A 27,374-nucleotide genomic window follows, 5' to 3' on the forward strand; every position below is an offset into this window, starting at 1 on the left:
GAAGGAAGGAAGGAAGGAAGGAAGGAAGGAAGGAAGGAAGGAAGGAAGGGAGGGAGGGAGGGAAGAAAATCCCTGTAACTTCTAGCTACTATTTTTCCACTTTTTTCCTTCATCATCCAACTTTAATTTATATTCATCTGTTTCTTGATTGCTCATTTACTCCTCAATTCATCATAATTTGAATCCCCCCATTAGCCCAATAATACTGCTATGTAAAGGTTAACAATAACTTCCTTATTGTCAAATCCAGTGAAGACTTCAGATTTGTTTTTCTTGAATTCCTAGGAGTATTTGACAATGTTGACCACTTTTCTTTAAAATTCTTTTCCTTTGGCTTCTGTGACACCATTGTCTCTGGCTCTTTGCCTCTTTAACAATCCCACTTGTCTCCTTCAATTTTTCATTCATTCCTTAAATGTTGTTATTTCCTAGGGTTCTACTGCCAACTGTCTTCTCTCTTATGTTTTTCTCAGGCAGCTCATCTATGACCATAGCATCTATATATCATGGCTCCCCAAATCTCATCTCTAGCTCAGATCTCTATCTTGGGCAAAACCCCACTAGAGCCTATGTTCAAAAGTGAATTCAGTACCATCTGCCTCCCACCAAATTTACTCATAATTGCTTTCCATGTCCTGGTTAATGTTTTTCTTTTCTTTTTAGTATCAACCAAGAAGTACTGAATGGCATCAATTACCCATTGAAACTTAACTTAAACTTTTTCCTCCTTATTATGCAATAATTGACTAATCTCACCTCTAACTCATCCCCCATAGTGCTATCACAGTGTTTTAGCAAATGTAAACCCGATCATATTATACCTCAATGTAAAATAATTCAATGTATTGCTCCCAACGACTAGTGAGGCAAAAGTCAAAACTTCTTTTTCTCAAGCTCTACTCTCAATTGCTTTTCTTTTCTTTTCTTTTTTTTTTTTTGAGACGGAGTCTCGTGCTCTGTCGCCCAGGCTGGAGTGTAGTGGCCGGATGTCAGCTCACTGCAAGCTCCGCCTCCCGGGTTTATGCCATTCTCCTGCCTCAGCCTCCCAAGTAAGCTGGGACTACAGGCGCCTGCCACCTCGCCCGGCTAGTTTTTTGGTTTTTTTTTTCGTATTTTTTAGTAGAGACGGGGTTTCACCATGTTAGCCAGGATGGTCTCGATCTCCTGACCTCGTGATCCGCCCGTCTCGGCCTCCCAAGGTGCTGGGATTACAGGCTTGAGCCACCGCACCGGCCTCAATTGCTTTTCAAATCAAATCATCCATGCACAAGGCAGGACTGTTCTCTTAATCTTTTGATGCTGGACACTCCTGTCCTACCTCCTCTAGGAAGACAGAACAAAGTGAAATAAGAGGTGATGGTGGTAGAGAATAAAAACAAGGAAGGAAAAAGCAAGTAGAATAAAGAATTTGAGGAGGCACAGATGGTTAGACACTACCAGGAGACAAAAAGACTCCAACTTTGTCACTGGTTTCAAATAAACTACCCCTGAATACATACAAAAATAAGCAAATTAAGGCAAGATGCAAGACTTACAAATATCAACAGAAAAGTGGGTGGGACAGCAGACCACCAGTCAAACAGAAAAGCCATGTTTGAAGTGTCACTGTCATTTGGGTATAATATCTGAAAACTCATAATTTTTCTTGTTTTTATGATCTTCAATAAAAAATTAAGAATTGTACCTGTTCACAGAATAAAAAGAATGGTAATTTTCATTTCACGATTTATGCAACCTATTTTATCTGTTTTTGACAATTCCATCACATTTTTAAAGTTGTGAAATTTATTTTTCTAGGAAATTGAAAGAGCATATCTCCTTGTTTTTTTCCCAAATTAGTCTTAAACTAATTAGACTTAGGCAGTTTCTTACTCATCCTTGTGTTTTCAGTGCCTAGCACAGAGTAGACACTTCAATAAATATTTGTTGAATAAACAAAGGAAGGAATCATTCATAGAAGACTCTGATGCTCTACAGAGAAAAGAAAGTGCTCTCAGTTCTTGACACTTACCTGGTTTAGGGCTACATGCATCTGATCTACTAAGAACACATAGAGCTCACTGATAAACGTCTGCAATTCCTCCTGACTTTCAAATGATGTTGTCTTCAAGTATTTCTCTCTCACAATCTTTACCACAGCATGCTGCAAGACATATAGATCACCCATCTGATAATACAGTCCAGCACTATGCTGATAGCACGGGTCTCTCTAGGGCTTTCTGGTCTAAAGCTGATCAAAATTTCAGAAGGCGATTGATTTCTCCCTTGGTGGGTGGTATTGGCTCTCCAAATTTCCCCCAATCAACATACTCTGTATGATTTCTTCTTTCCTTAACGTCACCATCATCACTAATTGAAGCAACGCAAAGCTCATACTATATGAAGAGAATCATAAAGCTGAAGAAAATCTGAGCATTAGGTTTAGGCATTATGTCTCTCATGGTGACTCTATGGTTCAAAGGGGAAAGGGAGAAAGGGCTGGGCTGAGAATCCAGAGAATGGAATTCTGGTTCTAATGCTGCCACTGTACAATTTCATAATTTTATACTTTGGTACCTCAGCTTTCTATTTGTTAAGATGATATGTAGTTCCGGTATTATTATTTTACTTTAGAAGATGATTGAGAAGCCAAAGAAAGATAACAAGTATAGAAGCTCAAAATGCTGTACAAATATAAACACAGCATGTTGCTATAGCCAGGACAGCTTCTTCTTTTTTCCCCACTAAGGTAACATTATTGCCAGGTTTTATAATCCATGCATTATATTATTTAATTCTCGTAATGACCCTATGTGATAATATTAACCTCATCCTTGTTGCTAGGTAAAGAAACTGAGGCACAGAGAGATAAAGTCACATTTCAAGGTCACAAGAGTCAAACTGAGACATGAGTACACCACCTGCTGAGAATATCCTCTTGCTTCCATGAACATTTGTTGTTTTTCGCTCTATGACTTCCGTGTTCTTTCTTTATATCTGTTTAGTACAGTGCAGGACATGTAGTAAATATGTGTACAAAGGCACTGTAGTGTAGCAGTTAAGAATGTGAGTTCTGGAGCCAGACTGCCTGAATTTAAATCCCAACATTGATCTTTACTATCTCTGTGACTTTGGACAAATTCCTTAGCCAACTAATATTGCATTTTCCCATCTATAAAACGAGCAACACCTACTTTATAGGATTGTTATAAGGATTAAATTAGTAAAATATGAAGCATTGATAAATATGCCTGGAAAACAGCAAACATGTAATAAATGTTAGCCATTATTATTCAATAAATGATTATTAAGTTAACTATTTCTCAAATCTTAGTGATTCTATAAATTAGGGAAAGATTTGGAGTTTTTTGTTTTTGTTTATACATTCTGAATTTTAAAAAGTAAAATGTAATGCCAGTAATTAAATGTATCCTAACTCAAGACATGCTACTGTAGTCCTAATGATTAAGGCCTCCTTTCTGATAACTGTCTCGTCTTCAATTTTAAAACTAAAATTAACTTTTTTAGAGAGATTTGAATAGGAAGCAAGAAGAATTAATTATGGAGTCAGTACCAGAGTTTCTGCCTCCTATAGTGACAATGAAATCTGGTCCAAAATCTGGCCCAGCCTCAAGAGAATAATTAGTTTCTTAAAAGCTCTCATTCAGGATATATGTAATAATTTATTCCAAGACTGTAGGAATGGAGCTTCTCCTGACACTCTATCATAGAGAACTTAGCTCTTTTCCCCAACCAAGAAAGGTAAGAGTATAGCTGAACATAATCAGAGGAGAAAATGTGAACTGAGTATGTGGAGAAGTTGCTCCATAAAAACCCATGGAGTAATTAAACAAGTGAATGTTTTACCTTGAGTTGTTCTTTGAAAGCAAAGTATTTTCCAGAGCAATTAAGTTCATAGCTGAGCTGGCACTTCTGCTCCTCCAAGGTTTCACTATCCATATCACTCTCCAGTTTGGCCACCTGTTTTCCAAACATTCTGTAGTACTCATCTAGAATGGCTCTAGAAATATTCTTGATCTGTATGTGGTAGTCACTCACTGCCTAAGAAAACACAAAACATCTGGTAGACACCTCAGAGAGGTCAAGAGCATGGATCAGAAGTCTAAAACTGAATTTGGTTTTACGTCCCATGATACTTTGTTTGTTTGTTTCTTTTAGAGACAAAGTCTCGCTGTGTCACCCAGGCTGGAGTGCAGTAGTATGATCAAGGGACTTCCCCCTTGAACTCCTGGCCTCAAGCGACCCTCCTGCCTCAGCCTCCCTAGTAGCTGAGACTACAGGTGCGTGCCACCACACCCAGTAATACTTTAAATGTAAAATGCCCTTTTCTTCCCAGCTTAGAGACTACCAGCCAAAGATTAAACACTGTATGCTATATGCCATTGATCACAAGTGGAACCAGCAATGAAAATACGTAAGGCTTCAAACAAGTTTTCACCCCTTCTGGAAGACATATGAAAGAGTCCATGCAATTATCAAGTGCATGCACTCAATATCTTATTACTTATCGTTTCATCTTGGCTTTGGCACTTGCCTTCTGAGCTCCTCCTGTCCGACGGGTAAGAGGCGGCCTTGGAGGAATCATTTCCTTGACCCTGTTATCAGGAAAGAATAAAAATAAAAAACAAAAAACATTTTATTATCTACAGATGTATATGTTCTTATATCTTACCCTCAAAGTGTCTGGGCTGGGGAGATCTGAGGTCTCTTCCCCCACTGCACTTGAGCACTGTGCTATTTTATAATGTAAAACCCTAGATGTGAACCACAGCAAAGTATATGGCTATGGACCATACAGGAGGGAGGTCAGGAAGCAGCTACTCAGGGAGTATCTAAGTTGTATTTTTGGTTAATTTGGGCTCTGGCTTTACCCTTACATATTTAAAAACTTGTGGTATACAAGGGCTGTTTGGGGTTTTGGAAAGAAATGGGTATCAACATTTTAGAGGCACTCAGTAGCATCTCTGAAAACAACAATTTGGAAACCCGAGTGGAACAGGCAAACAAAACCTCTTCTTTCCTCCCCGTCTACAATAAAAGTGTACTCTTGGCATAATTTATAGGACTGCATTAAATTACAATAATGCTATCAAACCTTAAGATGAGTAAAAAACCACATTTTGTCAATGTCAATCTACTTATGCCAAAACCTCTACCTTCTATTTTCAGAAGCCCTTACAAGAACCTAGAAGGAATTAAGTTATAGCTCTTCTCCTTTTTAGTTTCAGGTTCTTGCTAAATATATTAGACTACCTTGAAGTCCACAATTAAACTCACAAAATCTATTTTTCTTACTAGGTCCTATGTAATGATATACCTCTGTTCATAATTACTAATATTAATTCTATTTATTTAAATAGGTAATCTATTTATATTATTCAAAATTTAGAAGGTATGAAACTGTATAGCAAAATATCTCCTTCCAACCTTATTGCCCAGCCTCCTAGTTTCCTCTCCAGAGACAATGTTATTCATTCATTCAAAATAGATACTGACAGGCCAGGCGTGGTGGCTCATGCCTGTAATCCTAGCCCTTTGAGAGGCCGAGGCGGATGGATTGCCTGAGCTTAGGAGTTCGAGACCAGCCTGAAATCCTGTCTATACTAAAATACAAAAAATTAGCTGGGTGTAGTGGTGTACTCGGGAGGCTGAGACTTGAGAATTTCTTGAACCTGGGAGGCAGAAGTTGCAGTGAGCTGAGATCGCACCAGTGCATTCCAGCCTGGACCACAGGGCAAGACTCTGTCTCCCAAAAAAGAAAAAAAGAAAAACAGATACTGAGTGCTTACTGTCCATCAGGTAGTTTTCTAGGTTTGGGAATAGAGCATTAAACAAAATAGACAAAAACTCTTAACTCTCATGGAGCTTACATTCTAGTAGGGAAAGAAAGACAATAAATAAGATAAACAAACAAGATAAATACGCTAGTAATATGTCCCATAGAGAAAAATAATGCAGGAAGGCAGACAGACTCTACTGGGGGTTGAGGGTGGTGGAATGCAGGAGCATATTTCACCAGGAAGGCCTCGCTGAGATGATAACATCTGAGTAAAGACCTGAGGGAAATGAGGAAGCAACTGATGTAGTTTGGGTATTTGTCCCCATCCAAATCCCATGTTGAATTATAATCCCCAATGTTGGAGGTGGGGCCTGGTAGGAGATGTCTGGGTCATGGAGGTGGATGCCTCATGGCTTGGTGCTGTCTTCATGATAGTAAGTGCTTACAAAATCTGGTCATTTAAAAATGTGTGGCACCCCCCCCCAACTCCCTCCCTGCTCTCTCTCTCTTTTGCTCCTGTTTTGACAATGAAATATTATTTGGTAATAAAGAAATTAAGTATCAATATATGCCACAATATGAATAAACCTTAACCACATTAGATTAAATGAAAGAAGCCAATCACCACATATTGTATGACTCCAGAGTTGGCAAATCGATAGAGAAAAAAAGCAGATAAATGGCTGCTTAGGCTTGGGGGTTCAGGGTGGAGGAGTTGGCACAATGGTTGAGAGGAAAAGGAGAATGACTGCTAAGGTACATGGAATTTCAATTTTGGGGGTAATGATAGTATTTATAAAGCTGATTATGGAATGGCTACACAATTCTGTGAGTATACTAAAAGCCACTGAATTGTACACTTTATTTTATTTTTATTTTTCTAAGTTCACATCAGACAGCTAATATGATGATGTCACAACAAGGCTTGAGGGAGGCACAGCTCATGCATGAGCATAAACACCCAATCATCACGCTTATGAACTACAAAGGGATCAGAACTGGACACTTCAAATGGGTGAACAAAATGAAAGAAAAGGTGATGGTGGTAGAGAAGTATATGGTATATGAATAATATCTCGATAAAGCTATCATTAGAAAATAAAAAAGAAGAAATTGAAGGGTAGAATGGTAAATGTAAGGAAACTTACATCTAAGTACATCTTACATCTTACATGTAAGTCCCAGATGAGGGACTACTATGGCTTGGATCAGAGAGTATGTGAGAATTAGGAGAGGTTCAGCTTGAAATATAAATGTGGGAGCCATCAGTGTATCGACGGCATTTAGAGCCGTGAGACTAGATAGAAACCAAGGAAGTAAGTATAGATAGAAAAGGTGCTCCGGTGAAACCCCGTCTCTACTAAAAATACAAAAAATTAGCCGGGCGAGGTGGCAGGCGCCTGTAGTCCCAGCTACTCGGGAGGCTGAGGCAGGAGAATGGCGTGAACCCGGGAGGCGGAGGTTGCAGTGAGCTGAGATATGGACACTGCACTCCAGCCTGGGCGACAGAGCAAGACTCCGTCTCAAAAAAAAAAAAAAAAGAAAAGGTGCTCAAGCACTGAGCTCTGGGGGACTCCAACATTTAGATGCTAGAGAGATAAAGAAGGCCAGGGAGGGAGGAATAAAGCCAGGAGAGTATAGTGTCCTCACAATCAAGTGAAGAAAGTTCCTCAAGGAGGGTTGGGTAGTTAAATGCTGATGACAGATCAAAATGACCCCAAAAACAGACTGCTGGATTTAACAATGTGGTGATCATTGATGATCTTGATAACAACATTTATCTTAAGACAAATTATTAGAAGTGAGTTACCTGATCAAAGAGTTAAAAGATCCATGAATTTGTATTTAGATAGCATTACCAAATTGCCCTCCACTGGAATTTTACCAGTTTATACTCGCACCAGCTTATATGAGAGGACCTGTTTCCAAACATCCTCAACAACACCACAATAAATTATCAAGCTTTTTTTATTTTCAGCAATTAAAAAAACAGGTACTTCAGCATAGTTTTAATTGGAGTTTATTATGGAAATAGTTGAGCTTCTTTTCATATGTTGAAGACTGCTTTAAATTTAGGCATATTCTTTTTTTTTAGACGAGTCTTTCTCTGTCGCCCAGACTGGAGTGCAGTGGCGTGATCTTGGCTCACTGCAAGCTCCGCCTTCCAGGTTCATGCCATTCTCCTGTCTCAGCCTCCCGAGTAGCTGGGACTACAGGCACCCGCCACTGCGCCCAGCTAATTTTTTGTATTTTTAGTAGAGACGGGGTTTCACCGTGGTCTCAATCTCCTGAACTCATAATCTGCCCGCCTTGGCCTCCCAAAGTGCTAGGATTACAGGCGTGAGCCACCGCATCCAGCAATTTAGGTATATTCGTATACAGTGACATAGATTTAGCAGTTTGGTATAACATGCCTCAGGCTCAGCCTACAACCAAAGGCAAATAATCTTTCATAAGTATTGAGTATAATTTTCTTTTTTCTTTTCTTTTTTTTTTCTTTTTGAGACAGGGTCTCGCTCTGTTGCTCAGGCTGGAGTACAGTGGCATGATCATAGCTCACTGCAGCCTGGGTCTCTAGGCTCAAGCAATCCTCCTGCCTTAGCACCCCCACTGCCCCCCACCACTGGGTAGCTCAGACTATAGGTGTGCACTACCACACCCAACTAATTTTTTTATTTTTAATAGAGATGAGGTCTTGCTATGTTCCCCAGGCTGGTCTCAAACTTCTGAGGTCAAGCAATCTTCCTGCCTCAGCCTCCCAAAGTGCTGGGATTACAGGTGTGAGCCACCGTAGCCAGCCTAAGTACAATTTTCTATTGTTGCCATTCTTTTTTTTTTTTTTTTTTTGAGATGGAGTCTTGCTCTGTCATCCAGGCTGGAGTGCAGTGGTGCAACCTTGGCTCACTGCAAGCTTTGCCTCCTGGGTTCATGCCATTCTCCTGCCTCAGCCTCCTGAGTAGCTGGGACTACACGTACCCGCCACTAATGTTTTTGTATTTTTAGTAGAGACGGTGTTTCACTGTGTTAGCCAGGATGGTCTCGATCTTTTGACCTCATGATCCACCCGCCTTGGCCTCCCAAAGTGCTGGGATTACAGGCGTGAGCCACCACGCCTGACCTATTGCTGCCATTCTAATTAGCTCTTGCTCTATAATTTTATCACTTGGCCTAGCATGGAGAAGAAATGCCTTCCAATTCCCTACAGACAAAAAAAAAACCTTATTGCTAATAACTGTTTCTCACAAAAAAGTCCAAGAACATTTAAACACTGATAAACCACAGTTTTTAAAGTACAATATACAGTACTTTATATACTATAAATGGATAAAAAGTTTCAGGATATAAAAGTCATAAAAATTGCTTCTGCATTTGTTGTAAAACTGTCATTAAGGATACTGTTATACTGTGACTCTGTACTCCCCTATGTAAGAGCCCAAATTAGAAACCTGTTTTAGAATTTAATGCCAGGAATAAATGTGGTCTCTTTTGTGACTAACGTGCTTCTCCCTTTATTATTAGAATTATATAACTTACAGGGCTTCCCTTTTTGTTGGACAGCTCAGATTTGATGCTTATTTATGAGAGCTGTATTTAATGCGGCCTTCCTTTTCCATCATTTTGAGTTTTTGACTATTTCTAGATTATCAGTTTTATTTTGTATGTCATTTACGGTAAATATTATCAGATTATTTTTGGAAGGGGACTAAATGCAAAGTTTTTAAAAACTCAAGAACTCTCAGGTATAAAAGATGAATGTTCCATTATAAGCAGGTAATTCTCAAAACAAACTTCCAAATTATTAATAATTATGTGTAAAAATGTTTCACTACACAATTACAATGTGGATTAAAATTAAAATGAGAAACTTTTCTCCCCATCAAAATAGCAAAAATAAAAAAGTATTGTGAATATGTGAAGAAACAGTAGTCTCATATATCACTTATAGAACTGTAAATTTTTTGGAAGGCAATTTGAGGATATTTATCTAAAGTCTTAAAAATACATGTAATAAATAGTCTCAAAGGTAGAAGCCGCTACTTCCTTGCATCTTTCTCTGAGTATAATGCTCGTCACATCAATAGGTAAAGTCTAAATGTCAGCAAAATGACAGGGCAGGTAACTCTAAACTCCCACCCCTCCAGATAAACTTAAAAAAAAAAAAAACCAGAAACTGAAACTGTCAGAACCAACTTGTTAGAATGTTGGGAAAAAAAAGGTTTACAGTAACGAAGAGAATGCTGAATCCAGAAAAAGGCAATTCTAAATCAGCAGGAAAGCTTTGTGACATTTTTACTTGCTCTCACCCCACTGCACACTGCATCCCCAGCTCAGCAGCACTCTCAAAGGTGGCAGCCTGGATGTCTAGTGTGGCACACTGGTCCCTGATTCTGGAGGGAGCAGAGCAGACCTTATTCTCAAATTACTATGTTTGTTCTAACTTTTCTGGGACTGCCTGAGAGACTGGTGCAAGGCACTCATCTCTGTTTCTCCTAACTCAGTGTGGAAAAGCACTGAAACCTATACAGGGTAGAAAAGTATTGTTCAAAAACATTGTAAGGTTATCAAATCCCCACAGCTGTTTGGGGCAAAGCATTATGGTTGAGACATACAATAGACCACCTAAAGCCTGAGAAGAAAAGCTGGAGAGTTTCTTTGGAAATTAGAACATTCAAAAGTACTTGTGTGTACTGGGAAATTCAGAAAGCCACATGTATGCCCAGGATAGGATGCATGCTTAAAGCTGACCAGAGAAGACCCTATGCTTTCACCACTGATTGATCTACAGGTTCAGTATAAGCAGGAAGTAAAGGCTGAGGCAGAAATATAAATGGCCTGGTTAAGTGTTAAAAGAATGCCTCAGCACACAGCCATCTGTAAAGATTGGCAGAAAAAATTTTTTGTTTTGTTTTTGTTTGTATTTAGATCCTGGTGTTCAAGGAAATCTGTCAAAACACTGGCTGAACACAAGTTATACCTTAAACAGTAAAAAGCAGCCAAACCTAATGAAGGGAAAAGTTTGATTTCCAAAATTCCCATATGATAGTATCCACATGTCCAGTTTTCAACAATGATAAAATACAAATAGTACAAATAAATAAAAGTATGACTCTGTCAAAGAAAAAACTATAGTAATTCTCCCTAAAGAAGCCCAGCCATCAAACTTACTACACAAATACATTAAATCGACTTTCCTATACACACTCAAAAAGCTCAAGGAAGCCATGGAGAAAACAAAGAGAAAAAAGGAAAGCAATGTATGAACAAAATTAGAGAATCAGTAGAAATAGAAATTATTTTTTTAAAAAACAAGAAGTCTAGAGCTGAAGAATACAATATTTGGAATAAAAAATTCACTAAAGGGTTCAACAGCAGATTTGATCAGGCAGAAGAAAGAATCAGTAAACCTGAAGACAAAACAATTGAAATAATTCAGTCTGAGGAACAGAAAGAAAAAGAATGAAGAAAAGTGAACAAAATTTAAGACCTATAGGATGCCATCAAGCTGACCAGCATACACATTATGGAAGTTCTGAAAGAAACTTCTCCCTTTCTAGAGAAGAAAGGGGGAAGAAATAATTTTGAAGAAATAATTGGCCCAAAACTTCCCAAATGTGGTGAAAGACATGAATCAACACATCCAAGAAACTTAATAAACTCCAAGCATGAAAAATTCATATATCCACACTAAAACATACCATAGTCAAATTGTCGAAACACAAAGACAAAGAAAAAATATCAAAAACAGCAAGAGAAGTGTGACTTGTCACATACAAGTGATCATCAATAAGATTAACAGCTGATTTCTTATCAAAACCATGGAGGCCAGAAGTCACTGAGATGACATATTTAAAGTCTGAAAGAAAAAAAAAAATTGATAACTAAGAATTCTTTTTTTTTTGAGATGGAGTCTCGCTTTGTCGCCCAGGCTGGAGTGCAGTGGTCGGATCTCAGCTCACTGCAAGCTCCGCCTGCTGGATTCATGCCATTCTCCTGCCTCAGCCTCCTGAGTAGCTGGGTCTACAGGCGCCTGCCACCTCGCCTGGCTAGGTTTTGTATTTTTTTAGCAGAGACGGGGTTTCACCGTTTAGGCCAGGATGGTCTCGATCTCCTGACCTTGTGATCCGCCCATCTCGGCCTCCCAAAGTGCTGGGATTACAGGCTTGAGCCACCGCACCCGGCCTGATAACTAAGAATTCTAAATCCAGGTGTCTCATGCCTATAATCCCAGCACTTTGGGAGACTGAGAAGGAATGACCACTCTTGGCCAGGAGATTGAGACCAGCCTGGGAAACATAGTGAGACTATGTCTCTACAAAAATTACAGAAAAAAAGGTAAAAGAATTCTATATCCAGTAAATTATCCTTCAAAAGTGAAGAAGACATTAAGACAATCCCAGGTTAACAAAATTAAGACAATTGATAACAGACCTTCCTCATAGGGAATGCTAAAGGGAGTCCTTCAGGCTGAAATGACAAGACACTAGTCACTAACCTGAAGCCAGATGAAGAAATAAAGAACACTAGTAAATGTAAATATGAAAGCCAGTATTAATGTAACTTTCAACTTGTAACTCCTCTTTCTCTTCTTTTTTGATGACAAATGCATAAAATAATAATGGTAAGTCTATATTAAGAGGCACACAATAGATAAATATGTAATCTGTGACAGTAACAATGTAACAGGGGAGGGATAGGAGATGTACAGGAGCAGAGTGTACAGTACTGAAATTAAGTTTGTATTCAAACTAAGCTGTTACAGGTTTAAGATGCTAATTGTTGTCTCCAAGTTAACCACTAAGATGACAACTAAAAAATATCAGCTAAATATAAAAAGGCAGCAATAAAGGCACTAAAGAACAACAACAACAAAAAAGACATGCAGACAACAAACAGATAAATGGCAGAAGTAAATCCTTCTTTATCAGTAATCACATTAAATGTAAATGGATTAAACTTTCCTATTAAAAAGCAGACACTGGCAGATTAGATTAGAAAAACTCACACAGAATCCATCTATCTGCTGTCTACAAGATATTCCCTTTAGATATAAGGACAGAAGGAAGTCAAAGGTAGGATAAAATCAGATATTCCATACAAATAGTAAAAAAGAGCTGAGATAGCTATATTATTGTCAGACAAAATAAACCACAAATAAACAGAAGGTACAAGAGACAAATAAGGACATTAAATATTGACAAAAGGTTCAATATAACAATAAAATACAACATTTATAAATACATACAACAGAACCCCAAAATTTATAAAGCAAAAACTGACAGAATTGAAGGGAGAAACTGATAGTCCTACAATAATAGAGACTTCAACACTCTACTTTCAATAATGGATAAAACAACCAGACAGGAGATTAATAAAAAAATAAATGATTTAAGCCGGGCATGGTGATTCATGCCTGTAATCCTAGCACTTTGGGAGGCTAAGGCAGGCAGATTGCCTGAGCTAAGGAGTTCGAGACCAGCCTGGGCAACACAGTGAAACTCCATCTCTACTAAAACACACACACACACACACACACACACACACACACACACACACACACACAAAAAAGCTGGGTACAGCAGTGTGCTCCTATAGTCCCAGCTGCTTGGGAGGCTGAGGCAGGAGAATTGCTTGAACCTGGGAGGCAGAGGTTGCAGTGAGCTGAGATCATGCCACTGCTCTCCAGCCTGGGCGACAGAGTGAGACAAAAGAGAAGAGAAGAGAAGAGAAGAGAAAAGACAGGAAGACAAAAAGACAGAAGGGATTTGAACAACCCTATAAACCAATTAGATCTAACAGACATATAGAGAACATTCCACTCAATAACAACAGATTACACATTCTTCTCAAGTGCACATAGAACATTCTGCAGGGTATACCATATGTCAGGCCACAAAACAAGTATCAATAAATTTTAAAAGATTGAAATCATGGCTGAGCATGATGGTTCATGCTTGTAATTCCAGCAACTTGGGAGGCCGAAGCGGGAAGATCACCTGAGGTTGGGAGTCTGAGACCAGCCTGACCAAAATGGAGAAACCCTGTCTCTATTAAAAATACAAAATCAGCCAGGTGTGATGGCACATGCCTGTAATCCTAGTTACTCAGGAGACTGAGGCAGGACAATCACTTGAACCCAGGAGGCAGACGTTGCCATGAGCTGAGATCACACCATTGCGCTCCAGCCTGGGCAACAAGAGTGAAACTCTGTCTCAAAAAAAAAAAAAAGATTGAAATCATATGAAGCATATTTTCTGATCACAATGAAATAAAACTAAAATTGAGTACCAGAAGATGTAAAATTAAGAAAATAAGAATATTTAATAACTGAAATAAGAAAATTTAAGCAACACACTCAACCAATGGTTCAAAGAAGAAACGAGGGAAATTTTAAAAAAATAAAATCCTTTAGACAAATGAAAACAAAAACCAAATAAAAAGTTATGAAATGCAGTGAAAGCAGTGCTCAGAGGGAAATATATAGTTCTCTACACATACACTAAAGAAGAAGAAAACTCAAAATCAATGACATAACTGTATACCTTAAGGAACTAGCAAAAGCGGGGCACACTATGCCCAAAGCTAGCAGAAGACATAATAAAAGAAAGAATGAATATTAGAGTAAAAACGAATTAGAGGATAGAAAAATAATGGAGAAATCAATAAGCTTTAAAAGTTGGTTTTTCAAAAAGATCAACAAGATTGACAAACTTTTAGCAAGATTGACTAAGAGAGAAGACATGAAAGTGGAAACATTACTACCAATTTTAGAGGGATATAAAGGAGTATTAGAGAATACTATGAACAATTGTATGCCAACAAGTTGAATAACCCAGATGAATGCACAGTTTCCTAGTAATACACAAGCAAAACACTATGGTACAATATAAACAGTTTTTTAAAATTACATATATGTATATGTAACATGCATGTGTGTGTTTATGTATGTGTAATAGAGGGGGCTTTAAAATAACTCCAGAAGGATAACACCAAGGTGTTAAAAGCAGTTATCACTAGGTGAGTAGAGATCTGGATGTTTTTATTTTTTAATTTTTTAAAATTTTAATTTAATTATTACAATTTTTTATAGAGTTGGGGTCTCACTATGTTGCCCAAGCTGGTCTCAAACCTCTGGGCTCCAGTGATCCTCTCGCCTTGGCCTTTCAGAGTGCTGGAATTACATGAATGAGCTACCACACCTGGCCTTGGGTATCTTTATATACTTTCTTGTTCATTCGTATTTCCTAGAAAATTTTTTTTTTTTTTTTTTTTTTTTTTTTGAGACAGAGTCTTTCTCTGTCTCCCAGGTCGGAGTGCAGTGGCGCAATCTTGGCTCACTGCAACCTCCGCCTCCCAGGTTCAAGCAATTCTCCTACCTCAGCCTCCCGAGTAGCTGGGATTACAGGTGCATGCAGCCATGCCCAGCTAATTTTTTGTATTTTAGTAGAGACGGGGTTTCACCGTGTTGCCCAGGCTGGTCTCAAACTCCTGAGCTCAGGCAATCTCCCCGCCTCGACCTCCCAAAGTGCTAGGATTACAGGCATGAGCCACCGTACCCAGCTTCCTAAAAATTTTTATAATGAGTATGCAATGCTTTTGTGATAAGGTAACAACAATAACAGCAACAACAAAAACTTCATCTAGAAAAAACCAGATAACTCCTGCTTAGCCCAAGGGAAATTACAATCATGGGGACAATCTGACTTTCTCTTATTTACACCCAAATTGTACAAAACTAGTATAAGCACCATAGCTACAAACCTTCTGGCTAGCTCCTCCGGCATTCGCTTTGGAACCAAAGCTTTGTCCAGCTGAATTTCCAACACAATGTATGTCCCTGCTTCTACATATTGCTGTAAAGACATTGTTTTCTTATTATTTCCAGAAAAAAATATATTTATGAAAAATTTAGTAACATAAGATGATGCTCACAATATAATAAGTGAGAAAATTGCACATATAACTACATATACAGTGTGATCTCAACTGTTAAAATACTTTTCACTAGAAAAATAATTGGAAAGAAATAGAGCAACAGTGGTTATCTCTTAGAGGAAAGGATTTTCAATTTTATTCTTGGAAGCTTCTACAGTGTAACAGGGCTTCAGCCCTGTATAACTTGTTCTCAATACTTTCCCAGGAACTGTTTTAAGTGAATGCCATTCTTTCTTCCAGAGACCTTCTTTCTGGTGGGTCCTGAAGAAAAATTCTCTTCATAAACTTCTTACATTCCCACTCACAGTCTCGTCACTACCATCTACCAACCCCAACTGCTGGACAGCTCTACCCAGATTTTTGCCAGCATCCTAAATACATGTCCAAAATTGAATTTATTATTTCCCCAATGTCAATCTCTCTTGATTTTTCTCTCAATGGTGTTGTCATCCTTCCAGAAAGTGAGGCTTGCAACCTGAGTTATCCTTAATTTTTCTCATCAATACCCCCAAAGCTTCCCAACTGCAAACTCCTTGCCTCTGCAGGTTTCTCAATTTCTTTCCTGCAACCCCTGCCCTAAAAAAAACTGTCATCAACACTCATCTATACTACAAGAAAAGCCTGCAGCTCTACCCCACCTTCAATCTCTTTTTTTCATACCCTTGCAAGAATTCTGACCTGAAACACACATGAGGTCTTACTTCTATCTGACTTTAAAACCTTTGATGTGAATCTCCTAGAAGAGGTTCAATAATCTGTCATCAGCTATACAATAAAGTCCAAACTTTTAAACAAGCCTTTCAAGTCTTTCCATTACCTGATTCAGCCTCTTTCTTCTTTCCTAACTCTTTATAGAATCTTTCCTTTAATTTATCTATATACCATACACTGTAATTAACTGACACACCCTAAATTCTGCTCTTGCAAATTCTCTGTGTTGTTCTCTCTCAAGCTGTTCCCTGTCTCTGAAATGCCTCTCCCTCTATCTTCTTATGGCAAACAGGTCTCTTCATCTTTCACTACTTAGTATGGAACCTTCCCTTAGACTTAGTATGAAGCCTTCTCTTAGACTTCCCCATCCCAATATTTGCCTCCTCAGAGCCCACACAGAACTTTTATTTGTACCTCTATTACAGCATTTATCAAAATTATATACTATGGTTTTCAAAATTATATACTATATACCAGTCTGTTTCTCCTACCAGATGCTGAGTTTCCTGAAGGCAGATGAATAAATGCTGCAGAAGATGCATCTCTGCATCCCTTATAATGTTTAACATAGTAGAATTAATAAAAGATATAATATTTAAATGCTGGAAAGGACCTTAAAATTAACCTGGCACCAGTTCATTTTACAGAGTGTCAACAAGACAAAGAAATTTGCCCATAGTCACAGACAACTAGTCATGGGCAAATATGGAATGATAACTAACATCCTGTCCGAGCATTTTCCACTGAAAATGCCTTGCTTAATAAAGGTCTGGTTAACTTAAACTTAATTTTCCAAACTTTATGCACAATTACCTGTCCTTCAGGATTGTGACTTAGAGGGGGTTCACCTTCCAAAGGAGTATCTGAGCTCTGAGATTTTATACTAGATGCCTGCTGAAAGAAAATGAACACACTTCAAAAATTGAATTCCTACAAGGTCTTCATAGTGACAAGAACAATGATCTCTACATTGCATCAAAATGCAAACTAACTGCAGCCATAAAAAAGAATGAGTTATTGTCCTTTGCAGGGATGGATGAAGCTGGAAACTATCATTCTCAGCAACTAACACAGGAACAGAAAACCAAACACCGCATGTTCTCACTTATAAGTGGGAGTTGAACCATGAAAACACATGGACACAGGGAGGGGAACATCACAAACCCGGGCCTGTCAGGAGTGAGCGCCAAGGGGAAGGGAGAGCATTAAGGACAAATACCTAATACATGCAGGGCTTAAAACCTAGATGGCGGATTGACAGGTGCAGCAAACCACCATGGCACATGTATACCTATGTAACAAACCTGCACATTCTGCACATGTATCCCAGAACTTAAAGTAAAATTTAAAAAAAAAAGCAAACTAATATTGATACAAGTCACCAAGTGAGTAATCAGTGAAGTCTCTGGAATGTAATCTAACAGGCAAAATCATCACCTTCTCAACAACCTACCACATCCCCAGGCCTAGGCCTTCCATCTATGTCCTTTTCTTTCACTGGTTTATCTTCTTTCAGATTCTTAGAAACAGCTTGCTTGGACAGCAGAGAATTAATTCCTCCTATTTTATTATTATGAATCAAGTGATGGCCAATATCCCGGAAGAAGCTCAGTAAACATTTGGTCTGAAAAACGAACAAAAAAAGCAATACATGAGACAAACTTGAAAGAAGTACACATTATTTTTTTACCATTTAGTTTTCCAAACAATTTCAACATTTAACATCAGAGAGAAAGAAGGGACTTGAAATACTTCATTGTATTTCCCTCCTTCTAGAACAGGTAAAAACACCACAGAAAGTTAGTTGCCTACTCTAGCATTTAAAGGATTTAGAGGAGACCTTACAACCTGGCTTGATTCTGGCATCTCATAACTCTTGTAATCAGAATGCTTTTAATCTTTGACACAGAATTTCAAACTAGGCTGGACATGGTGGCTCACACCTGTAATCCCAGCACTTTGGCAAGAGGATCGTGTGAGATCATGAGTTCAAGACCAGCCTGGGTAAAATAGTGAGACTTCATCTCTACTAAAAACAAAACAAAAAAATCAGCGAGGTGGGCCGGGCATGGTGGCTCACGCCTATAATCTCAGCACTTTGGGAGGCCAAGGCAGGTGGATCATGAGGTCAGGAGATCGAGACTATCCTGGCTAACATGATGAAACCCCGTCTCTACTAAAAATACAAAACATTAGCCAGGCGTGGTGGTGGGTGCCTGTAGTGCCAGCTACTAGGGAGGCTGAGGCAGAAGAATGGTGTGAACAGAGCAAGACTCTCTCAAAAAAATAAAAATAAAAAATAAAAAATAAAAAAATCAGCGAGGTATGGTGGCACATGCCTGGTAGTCCTAGCTACTAGGGTGGCTGAAGTAGGAGAATCACTTGAACCCGAGCAGTCAAGGCTACAGTGAGCCATGACTGCACCACTGCATTCCAGCCCAGGCTACAGAGCAAGACTCTGTCTCAAAAAAAAAAAAAAAAAAAAGGCCAGGTGCGGTGGCTCACACCTGTAATCCCAGCACTTTAGGAGGCCGAGGCAGGCGGATCATTTGAGACCAGAAGTTCAAGACCAGCCTACCCAACATGGTGAAACCCTGTCTCTACTAAAAATATAAAAATGAGCTGGGTGGTGGCATGCACCTGTAATCCCAGCTACTGGGAAGGCTGAGGCAGGAGAATCACTTGAATCCAGGAGGTGGAGGTTGCAGTGACCTGAGATGGTACACTACATAGCAGCCTGGGCAACAGAGCGAGACTCTGTCTCAAAAAAAGAAAAAAAATTAAAATTAAATTAACATTAACAGGTTGAATTCACTTCTATACAAGAAATAGTATCTATTTAGTTACCGCTGCCCTATCAGTTATAATTGGAAGGATACGGCAAGTTTAAAGTTCAAAGCAAACTCTTTGCATGGAAAAATTCAAACTATAGACAAATCACCAGAAAAGGATTTTACAACAATTTTTCCCTAAAAATTCTTTTTTGAAATAAACAATTTTTAAATTAAACAACATGGATGATTCTCAAAATAATTTATGTTGAACAAAAAGAACCAGACCGAAGGAGGCCAGGCGAGATGGGAGGGGTAGACAGAGGTGGGCAAAGGAATAATAGAAGACACAAAAAACTTTGGGGGGTAATGTGTGTATGTTCATTATCTTGATTGTTGTGATAGTTTCACAGATGTACAGATATGTCAAAACTTTAATACTGTACAATTTAAATATATGCAGTTTATCAATTATACCTCAATAAAGCTGTTTGAAAACAATCCAACAATATTAATTGTAAATACTAAAAATCACTCACAATCCTGCCACCTCTGTGATAAATACTGTATTTCATAGATTCAAAGACATAAGCTTTCTCAAATTTTAACATCTCTGGGGTATGTTCTATAAAAAGAGTATTTCATATAAGTGGTATCATACAATACACAGTCTTTTGCATCTGCCTTCTTTTACTTAGCATGTTTTTGAGGTTCATCCATGCTATAGCATGTGTCAGTTGGTTCATTACTTTTTTATTTTTTATTTTAGTTATTTATTTGAGATAGAGTCTCACTCTGTTACCTAGACTGGAGTGCAATGGCACAATCACAGCTCACTGCAACCTCTGCCTTCTGGGCTCAAGCCATTAGTTCACCTCAGCCTCCTGAGAAGCTGGGACTACAGGCACATGCCACCACCCCAGCTAATTTTTGTATTTTTTGTAAAGATGGGGTCTCACCATGTTGCCCAAGCTTGTCTCAAACTCCTGGCCTCAATGATCTGCCCACCTAGCCCTCCCAAAGTGCTGGGATGACAAGTGTGAGCCACCACACCTAGCCCAAGTTTACTACTTTTTAAAAAAAACAGGTCAGGCATGGTGGCTCACACCTGTAATCCCAGCACTTTGGCAGGCCGAGGCAGGAGATTGCTTGAGCCCACGAGTTTGATACCAGCCTGGGCAACACAATGAGACTCTGTCTCTATAAAAAAAAAAAAAAAAAAAAAAAAAAAAAAAAAATTTGTTTTAATTAGCTGGATGTGGTGGCCTATGCCTGTAGTCCCAGTTACTCAGGAGGCTAAGGCAAAGGATCACTTGAACCCAGTAGTTCGAGGCTGCAGTGAGCTATGATGGTACCACTGCACTCTAGCCTGGGTGACAGAGTGAGACCTCATCTCAAAAAAAAAAGAAAAAAATACAGCTTTATTGAGATATTCACATATATACAACGTACCCACTTAAAGTGCATGATTCAGTGATTTGGGAATTTTACATCATTAGTAGTTCATTCCTTTTCACTGCAAAAGAGTATTCCCTTGTATAGATACACCACATTTTGTTTATCTGTTCACTATCTGTGGACATTTGTATTATTGTGAGCTTTTAGCTATTATAAATAATGCTGCAATAAACATTCACATATATGTCTTCGTGTGAATACAGGTTTTCTTTTCTCTTAGAAATTCCTAGAAATGATTTGTTGGGTTCTATGGTAAGTTTATACTTACCAAAGATATTCTTTTTTGTTGTTGTTGTTATGAGACAGGGTCTCTTGTCACTCAATCTGGAGTGCAGTGGCATGATCAAAGCTCACTGCAGCCTTGATTGCCTGTTGGACTCAAGTGATCCACCTACTTCAGCCTCTCAAGTAGTGGGACCACAGGCATGCACAAACAACACACCCAACCAATTTTTTTTATTTTTTGTAGAGATTAGAGATGGGGTTTTGCCATTTTGCCAGGCTGGTCTCCAACTTCTGAGCTCAAGCAATCCACCCATTTCAGCCTTTTAAAGTCCTGGGATTACAGGCTTGAACCACTGCACCTGGCCAGATTTTCTATACAGTTGTCTTTTCCCGTATTGAGAGCTGAATACTGAAATTTCTAAATACTATTGCCAAATTGCCTATTTCTCCTTTCAATTCTGTTGGGTTTTGCTTCAAGTATTATGAGATGATTGTGTTGTACTGCTAAGTGTGTATACACTTATAATTGTCCTATCTTCCCGATGAATTGATGCTTTAATCATTGTGACATCCATTCTGTCTTCAGTAATATGTATTTCTAGTCTTAAAACTATTTTGTCTGGTATTATTGTAGTTACTCAGCTATCACCCTTTCTGTTTCCATAGTATATCTTGTGTACCTTTTTACTTTAACCTTTTGTGTATTTGAACCTAAGGTGTGTCTACTTTAAACAGTACATAGTTGAATCTTGATTTTTTTGTAAATCCAATTCAATAATTTCTGTCCTTTTATTGGTGTGTTTAGACCACTTACATACAATAATATTGTTGAAATACTTAGATTTTTATTTTCCATGCTATTTGCTTTCTATATATCATCTGTTTTTTGTTGTTCTGTTCTTCCTTTAACTACCTTATGTTAAACAAATATTTGTGATATCCCACTTAATTCCTTTGTTGAGATACATATATGATATACACATAAATATATGTGTATATATAATATGTATGGACATACACACATATATAGGTGCATATGCATATGTACACACACACAATTTTCTTAGTGGTTACTTACGGATTACAACATACATCCTAACTAATCGCAATCTATTTCACATCAATACTATCTTTTTTTTTTTTTTTGAGACGGAGTCTTGCTCTGTCACCCATGCTGGAATGCTGTGGCCAGATCTCAGCTCACTTGCAAGCTCCGCCTCCCGGGTTCACACCATTCTCCTGCCTCAGCCTTCTGGGTAGCTGGGACTACAGGCGCTGCCACCTCGCCCGGCTAGTTTTTTGTAGTTTTTAGCAGAGACGGGGTTTCACCGTGTTAGCCAGGATGGTCTCGATCTCCTGACCTCGTGATCCGCCCATCTCGGCCTCCCAAAGTGCTGGAATTACAGGCTTGAGCCACCGCGCCTGGCCCAATACTATCTTAATTCTGGTAAAATACTGAAACTGTGCTCCACTATAGCTCCATTCTATCCTCCTTCCTTTATGCTATTATCATATAAATTAAATCTATATGTTAACCCAACAATATAACAAATACTTTATCCAATCATGTCTTCTAAAGAAGTTAAGAGTAAAAATGAAAAAGCTCTATTTCTAAACTCCTTTATATTAACTTATATTTAACCATTTCAAGTATTCCTCATTTCTTCTTATGGATTCAAGTTAGCAACTGGTGTCATTTCCTTTCAAGCTGAAAGACTTCCTTTAGTATTTCTTGCAAGGCATGTTTCCTAGCAACAAATTATTTCAGCATTTATCTGGGGATGTCTTTATTTTGCCTTTGTTGTTTTTGTTTCTTTTATTGAGACAGAGTCTTATTCTGTCATCTAGGCTGGAGTTGCAGTGGTGTGATCTTGGCTCACTATAACCCTATAACCTCCTGCCTCAGGAATTCTCCCGCCTCAGCATCTTGAGCAGCTGGGATTACAGGTGCACACCACCATGCCCAGGTAACTTTTGTATTTTTAGTAGATACAGGGTCTCATCATGTTGGCCAGGCTGGTCTCAAACGCCTGACCTCAGGTGACTCACCCACCTCTACCTCCCAAAGTGCTGGGATTACAGGCATGAGCCACCGCACCCAGCCCTGCCTTTGTTTTCGGTTGGTAGTTTTTGTGTATGTGTGTTTTTCTTTCAGAATTTCGCATATGTTATTCCACTGCCTTCTGGTTTCCATTGTTTGAGATGAAAAAATCAGCAGTTAACCACATTGATTCTCCCCTGTAAGTGATGAATTGTTTTTCTCCTGTTGCATTCGTGATGTTCTCTTTGTCTCTCTCCTTCATTTGACTATATATAATGTGTATATTTTGGGCCTCTGTGTGCTGATCCTAACTGGGATTTTCTAAACTACTTGGATCTGTAAATTAATGTTTTCATCAAATGTGGGATATTTTCAGACATTATGTCTTTATACTCTTCCCTGTTGGGACTCTTATTACATATTTGTTGGTTGCCTTCCATCAAGATTGCCATTTTGATGTAGTTTGGCTCTTTATCCTCTAGAAATCTCATGTTAAAATGTGATCCCCCTCCAGTGGGTGACAGCGTGAGAAGACCATGTCTCAAAAAAAAAGGAAGAAAGAAAGAAGAAAAGAAATGTGATCCCCAGTGTTCTAGGTAGGGCCTGGTAGGAGGTGTTAGGGTCGTGGGGTAGAACCCTCATAAATGGCTTGGTGCTATCCTTGAAGTAATGAGTTCTCACTCTGTTAGTTACAAAGAAATCTGCTTGTTAAAAAATAATCTGGCACCGCTCTCCTCTCTTTTATGCTATTTCTCTCACTATGTGACATGCCTGCTTCCCCTTTGCTTTCCATCATGATCACAATGAGACAGAGTAGGGATGGGGCTTGGCATTCAGTTCACCCCCACTGGATAATTCTTTCATGCATTCTTGAGCTAAAGGTAAGGGTGGGGAAGGCAGAAAAGCCCCAGACAAGAAGGTCTCAAACTCCTTAGCTTTTCATGCATTAGTACTTCTCAGCTTGTTAATGCTTTGGTCAATTTCAAGGATGGTGAAATGGCTTTTTGTCCATTTGTCTAGCTTTATGGTTGCTTTTGTGGGGAGATGATTTGTCAACTTCCTCACTTGGCCATAGCCAGAGATATTTCCTTTCCAATGTTTTCTATATATTTTAAACATTATTGTAAAAAAATGTGATCATATTTATATTTTGACTTTCATTTAGCAGACTATCATTTACATTCTCTCATGTTTTAAAATGTTTCATGAGGATAATTTTTAATATATGCACAATATTCCCCTATCATATGTGTATAATAAAAGTGATAGCTAAAATTTTCTGTGTGCCAACTACATTCCTAGTGCTTTATATATTTCATCTCATTTAATAGGTAAAACAATTCTAGGAAACAAGTATTGCCTCCACTTTACTGATGAATACAGTAAATGTGAGACAAATTTAGTCACTTGCCTGAAGTCATCCAGCTAGTAAATGGCAGTTCCAGAATTCAAACTCTAGGGTGCCTGAGTGGGTTATCAAACCTCATAACTTTTCTATTATGATTCACTGTTTCCCTCAGATTCACCAAGAGTATCTTCATGTAGAAAGGTTTGGATACATTTCCAATTATTCCCTTGAAATAGTTTCCTAGAAGTAGAAGTCCTATTGGAAAGGATATAAGTATTTCAAGTTTTTGAATACATATGGACAATAAATTTTTTTGCAAAAAGTTTTTATCAATTTACGCTCCTACTAGCAGTGAATGAAAGTTGTTTTACTGAGATTGAGCAAGGATCCTCTTTTTAGAGGCCTGTGGTCCCCAAGCATGGAAATAATGGAAAATTCTGAAGTTCCTTCAAGAGACATTCTAGGCACCCAGCTAGCCCCAGAAATAAATAAGCAACTTAAACAAGAAGGTAATAGTAGCCTAAAACAATAGCCAAGGAAATTAAAGTTCAAGAGATGTTTGCTTTATAGAAGCTAAACATAACGTCTTAATATATGTCCCTGAGTTGTCTTTCTGAGCCTCAGAAAGAACCACTGAAGGAACCACTGAAAGGATCAGACAGCACTCAGATCAGCTAATGGATCAGCCCCCAGCTAAGAGGGAAGTGAAGACTGAACTATATGGTCCTTTGTTCCAAATTTCTTTCTGGGGAGCTTGGAGAAAGTCACTCCCCCTAGCCAGTTAACATTTTTCTACTGACCCCAAATTTTTAAAAAAAGCCTCTCTTCCTTAACAATTGCAAATCAGAAAATCTTTGAATCTACCTACCACTTGCAAGCCTCCCTACCCCCGCCTCAACATATCCTGCCCTTTTAAGCCTAAACCAATGTGTAACTTGCATATGTTGATTTATGATTTTGCCTGTAGCTTCTGCTTTCCTGAAATTTACCTCTGCCTTTAAAAATCATTGCCTGCAAGCCATCAGGGAGCTCAGGATTTGATAATTTAGCTGCCTAGTCCTCCTTGCTTGACACCCTGCAATGAAAGCCTTTCTTTCTATCACTGCAAACCTTGGTGCATATATGTGGTTTTACTGTACCAGGTGAGCAAACATCAGTTTGGTTCTATAACATTATCACACCTTTGCCACCAATAAGCATTATCATATTTTAAAGAATTGTTGAACTTTTCAAGTAAAATGATAACTACTGTTATTTAAATTAATAATTCCTTGATTAATAAATAAGGCCAGATGTCTCTTATATCTATTGGCCACTGACACTTCTTTTGTGAACTGCTATTTCATGTACCTTGCCCATTAAGAAAAAGTTTGTTATTCTTCTAGATTGAAAAAACTACTGTATTTCAGGAATAGTAGCTATCTTTCAGGAAACTACTGTATTTCAGAAACAGTAGCTATCTTTCCGATGTGTACTCAAATATTTTCCCTAGTTCTTCAGTTACATTGTAATTTTGTTTATGAAGGTTTATTTTATATATAGAAACTTGACGTTTTTGGTAAACAAAATACTTTATTTCATACTTTTCACTGCTTTCAAGCCTAGGAAGTTTTCTCTTAATTCATATCTTTAATACTCATTTTTATAGTCTTCACATTTAACTTTATTTAATAAATTCATTTGAAATTTATTTTGATCTATGTTATATGTAACACTTGCATTCTTTTCTCCCATTTTTTTATTTTTAATTTTTTTTGAGACAAGGTCTCACTCTGTCACTCAGGCAGAGTACAGCAGCACGATCACAGCTCACTGCAGCCTTGACCTCCTCGGCTCAATCGATCCTCCTACCTCAGCCTCTGGAGTAGCTGGGACTACAGGAATGTGCCACCATGCTCTGCTAACTAAAAAACAATTTTTTTTTTGTGGAGATGGGGTATCACTATTTTGTCCTGGCTAGTCTTGAACTCCTGGGTTGAAGTGATACTCCCACCTCAGCCTCCTGAAGTGCTGCGATTACAGGCGTGAGCCACCATGCCCAGCCTTCTTTCCCATTTATCTATAAAGCATTAATAATTATCCTTTTTTTTTTCTTGAGATGGAGTCTCGCTCTGTCTCCAGGCTGGAGTGCAGTGGCATAATCTTGGCTCACTGCAACCTCTGCTTCCCGGGTTCAAGTGATTCTCCTGCCTCAGTCTCCTGAGAAGCTGGGACTACAGGCGCACCACATCACGCCCAGCAAATTTTTGTATTTTTAGTAGAGACAGGGTTTCACTATGTTGGCCAGAATCGTCTCAAGCTCTTGACCTCAGGTGATCCGTCCGCCTTGGCCTCCCAAAGTGCTGGGATTATAGGTGTGGCCTATAAAGTATTACTATTTTTAATGGCTACATATTTCATCATTTTTATTTACTATGATTTACTAAACATTCCTCTATTAGTAAACATTTAACCTCATGTTTAGTTTTTGCTATTATAGGTTTCAAAAGGTTTTCATGAATATGAGATTTTTGAACCTATTAAATTATGTCCTTAAAATAAATTTCTGGCTGGGCACAGCGGCTCATGCCTGTAATCTCAGCACTTTGGGAGGCCAAGGTAGGTGGATCACCTGAGGTCAGGAGTTCGAGACCAGCCTGTCTAACATGGTGAAACCCCGTTTCTACTAAAAATACAAAAAATTAGCTGGGCATGTTAGCGTGCACCTGTAATCCCAGCTACTTGGGAAGCTGAGACAGGAGAATTGCTTGAACCTAGGAGGCAGAGGTTGCAGTGAGCCGAGATCGCACCATTGCACTCCAGCTTGGGCAACAGAGCGAGACTCTATCTCAAAAAATAAAAATAATAAATAAATAAATAAATAAACTCCTATAAATGTGGCTTCTAGTTCAAAAGATACTGATGTAGAACTAGATGATGGGGTTTTCATAAATTTATTATTGAAAAATAGCTGTCCTAATAAAATAACAGTGACATAATAATACATTTTTGTTATTGTTGTGTGTTTTACAAAGCCTCATTTTCTCTTAGGAAGCAACATGATAAAACTGACTTCTTGCTTGAATATATGATTTTAACATTTTTACACCTAAAAATGGAAAAAAAATA

The 27,374-nt window shown here is 38.4% G+C and overlaps 1 protein-coding gene and 1 non-coding gene across 2 annotated transcripts in view; both read right to left on the bottom strand.

Moving 5' to 3' along the window:
- Window positions 1-27,374, bottom strand: part of CFAP70 (cilia and flagella associated protein 70) — a 109,932-nt gene that overhangs the window by 49,350 nt on the left and 33,208 nt on the right. Inside the window, exons 11-16 of the mRNA XM_023204963.1 lie at window positions 17,877-18,047; window positions 17,237-17,317; window positions 15,539-15,630; window positions 4,535-4,595; window positions 3,847-4,041; window positions 2,012-2,143 (exon numbers count right to left, since the gene is read on the bottom strand). Coding sequence (XP_023060731.1) covers window positions 2,012-2,143; window positions 3,847-4,041; window positions 4,535-4,595; window positions 15,539-15,630; window positions 17,237-17,317; window positions 17,877-18,047 — 732 coding nt within the window. The remainder of the gene's footprint in view (window positions 1-2,011; window positions 2,144-3,846; window positions 4,042-4,534; window positions 4,596-15,538; window positions 15,631-17,236; window positions 17,318-17,876; window positions 18,048-27,374) is intronic.
- On the bottom strand, window positions 6,669-6,772 carry LOC111538003. The gene has a single exon (XR_002730181.1). It is a non-coding gene; the product is annotated as a small nucleolar RNA U13 (small nucleolar RNA).

This window comes from Piliocolobus tephrosceles, chromosome 9 (genome assembly GCF_002776525.5).
Source record: "Piliocolobus tephrosceles isolate RC106 chromosome 9, ASM277652v3, whole genome shotgun sequence".
NCBI lineage: Eukaryota > Metazoa > Chordata > Mammalia > Primates > Cercopithecidae > Piliocolobus > Piliocolobus tephrosceles.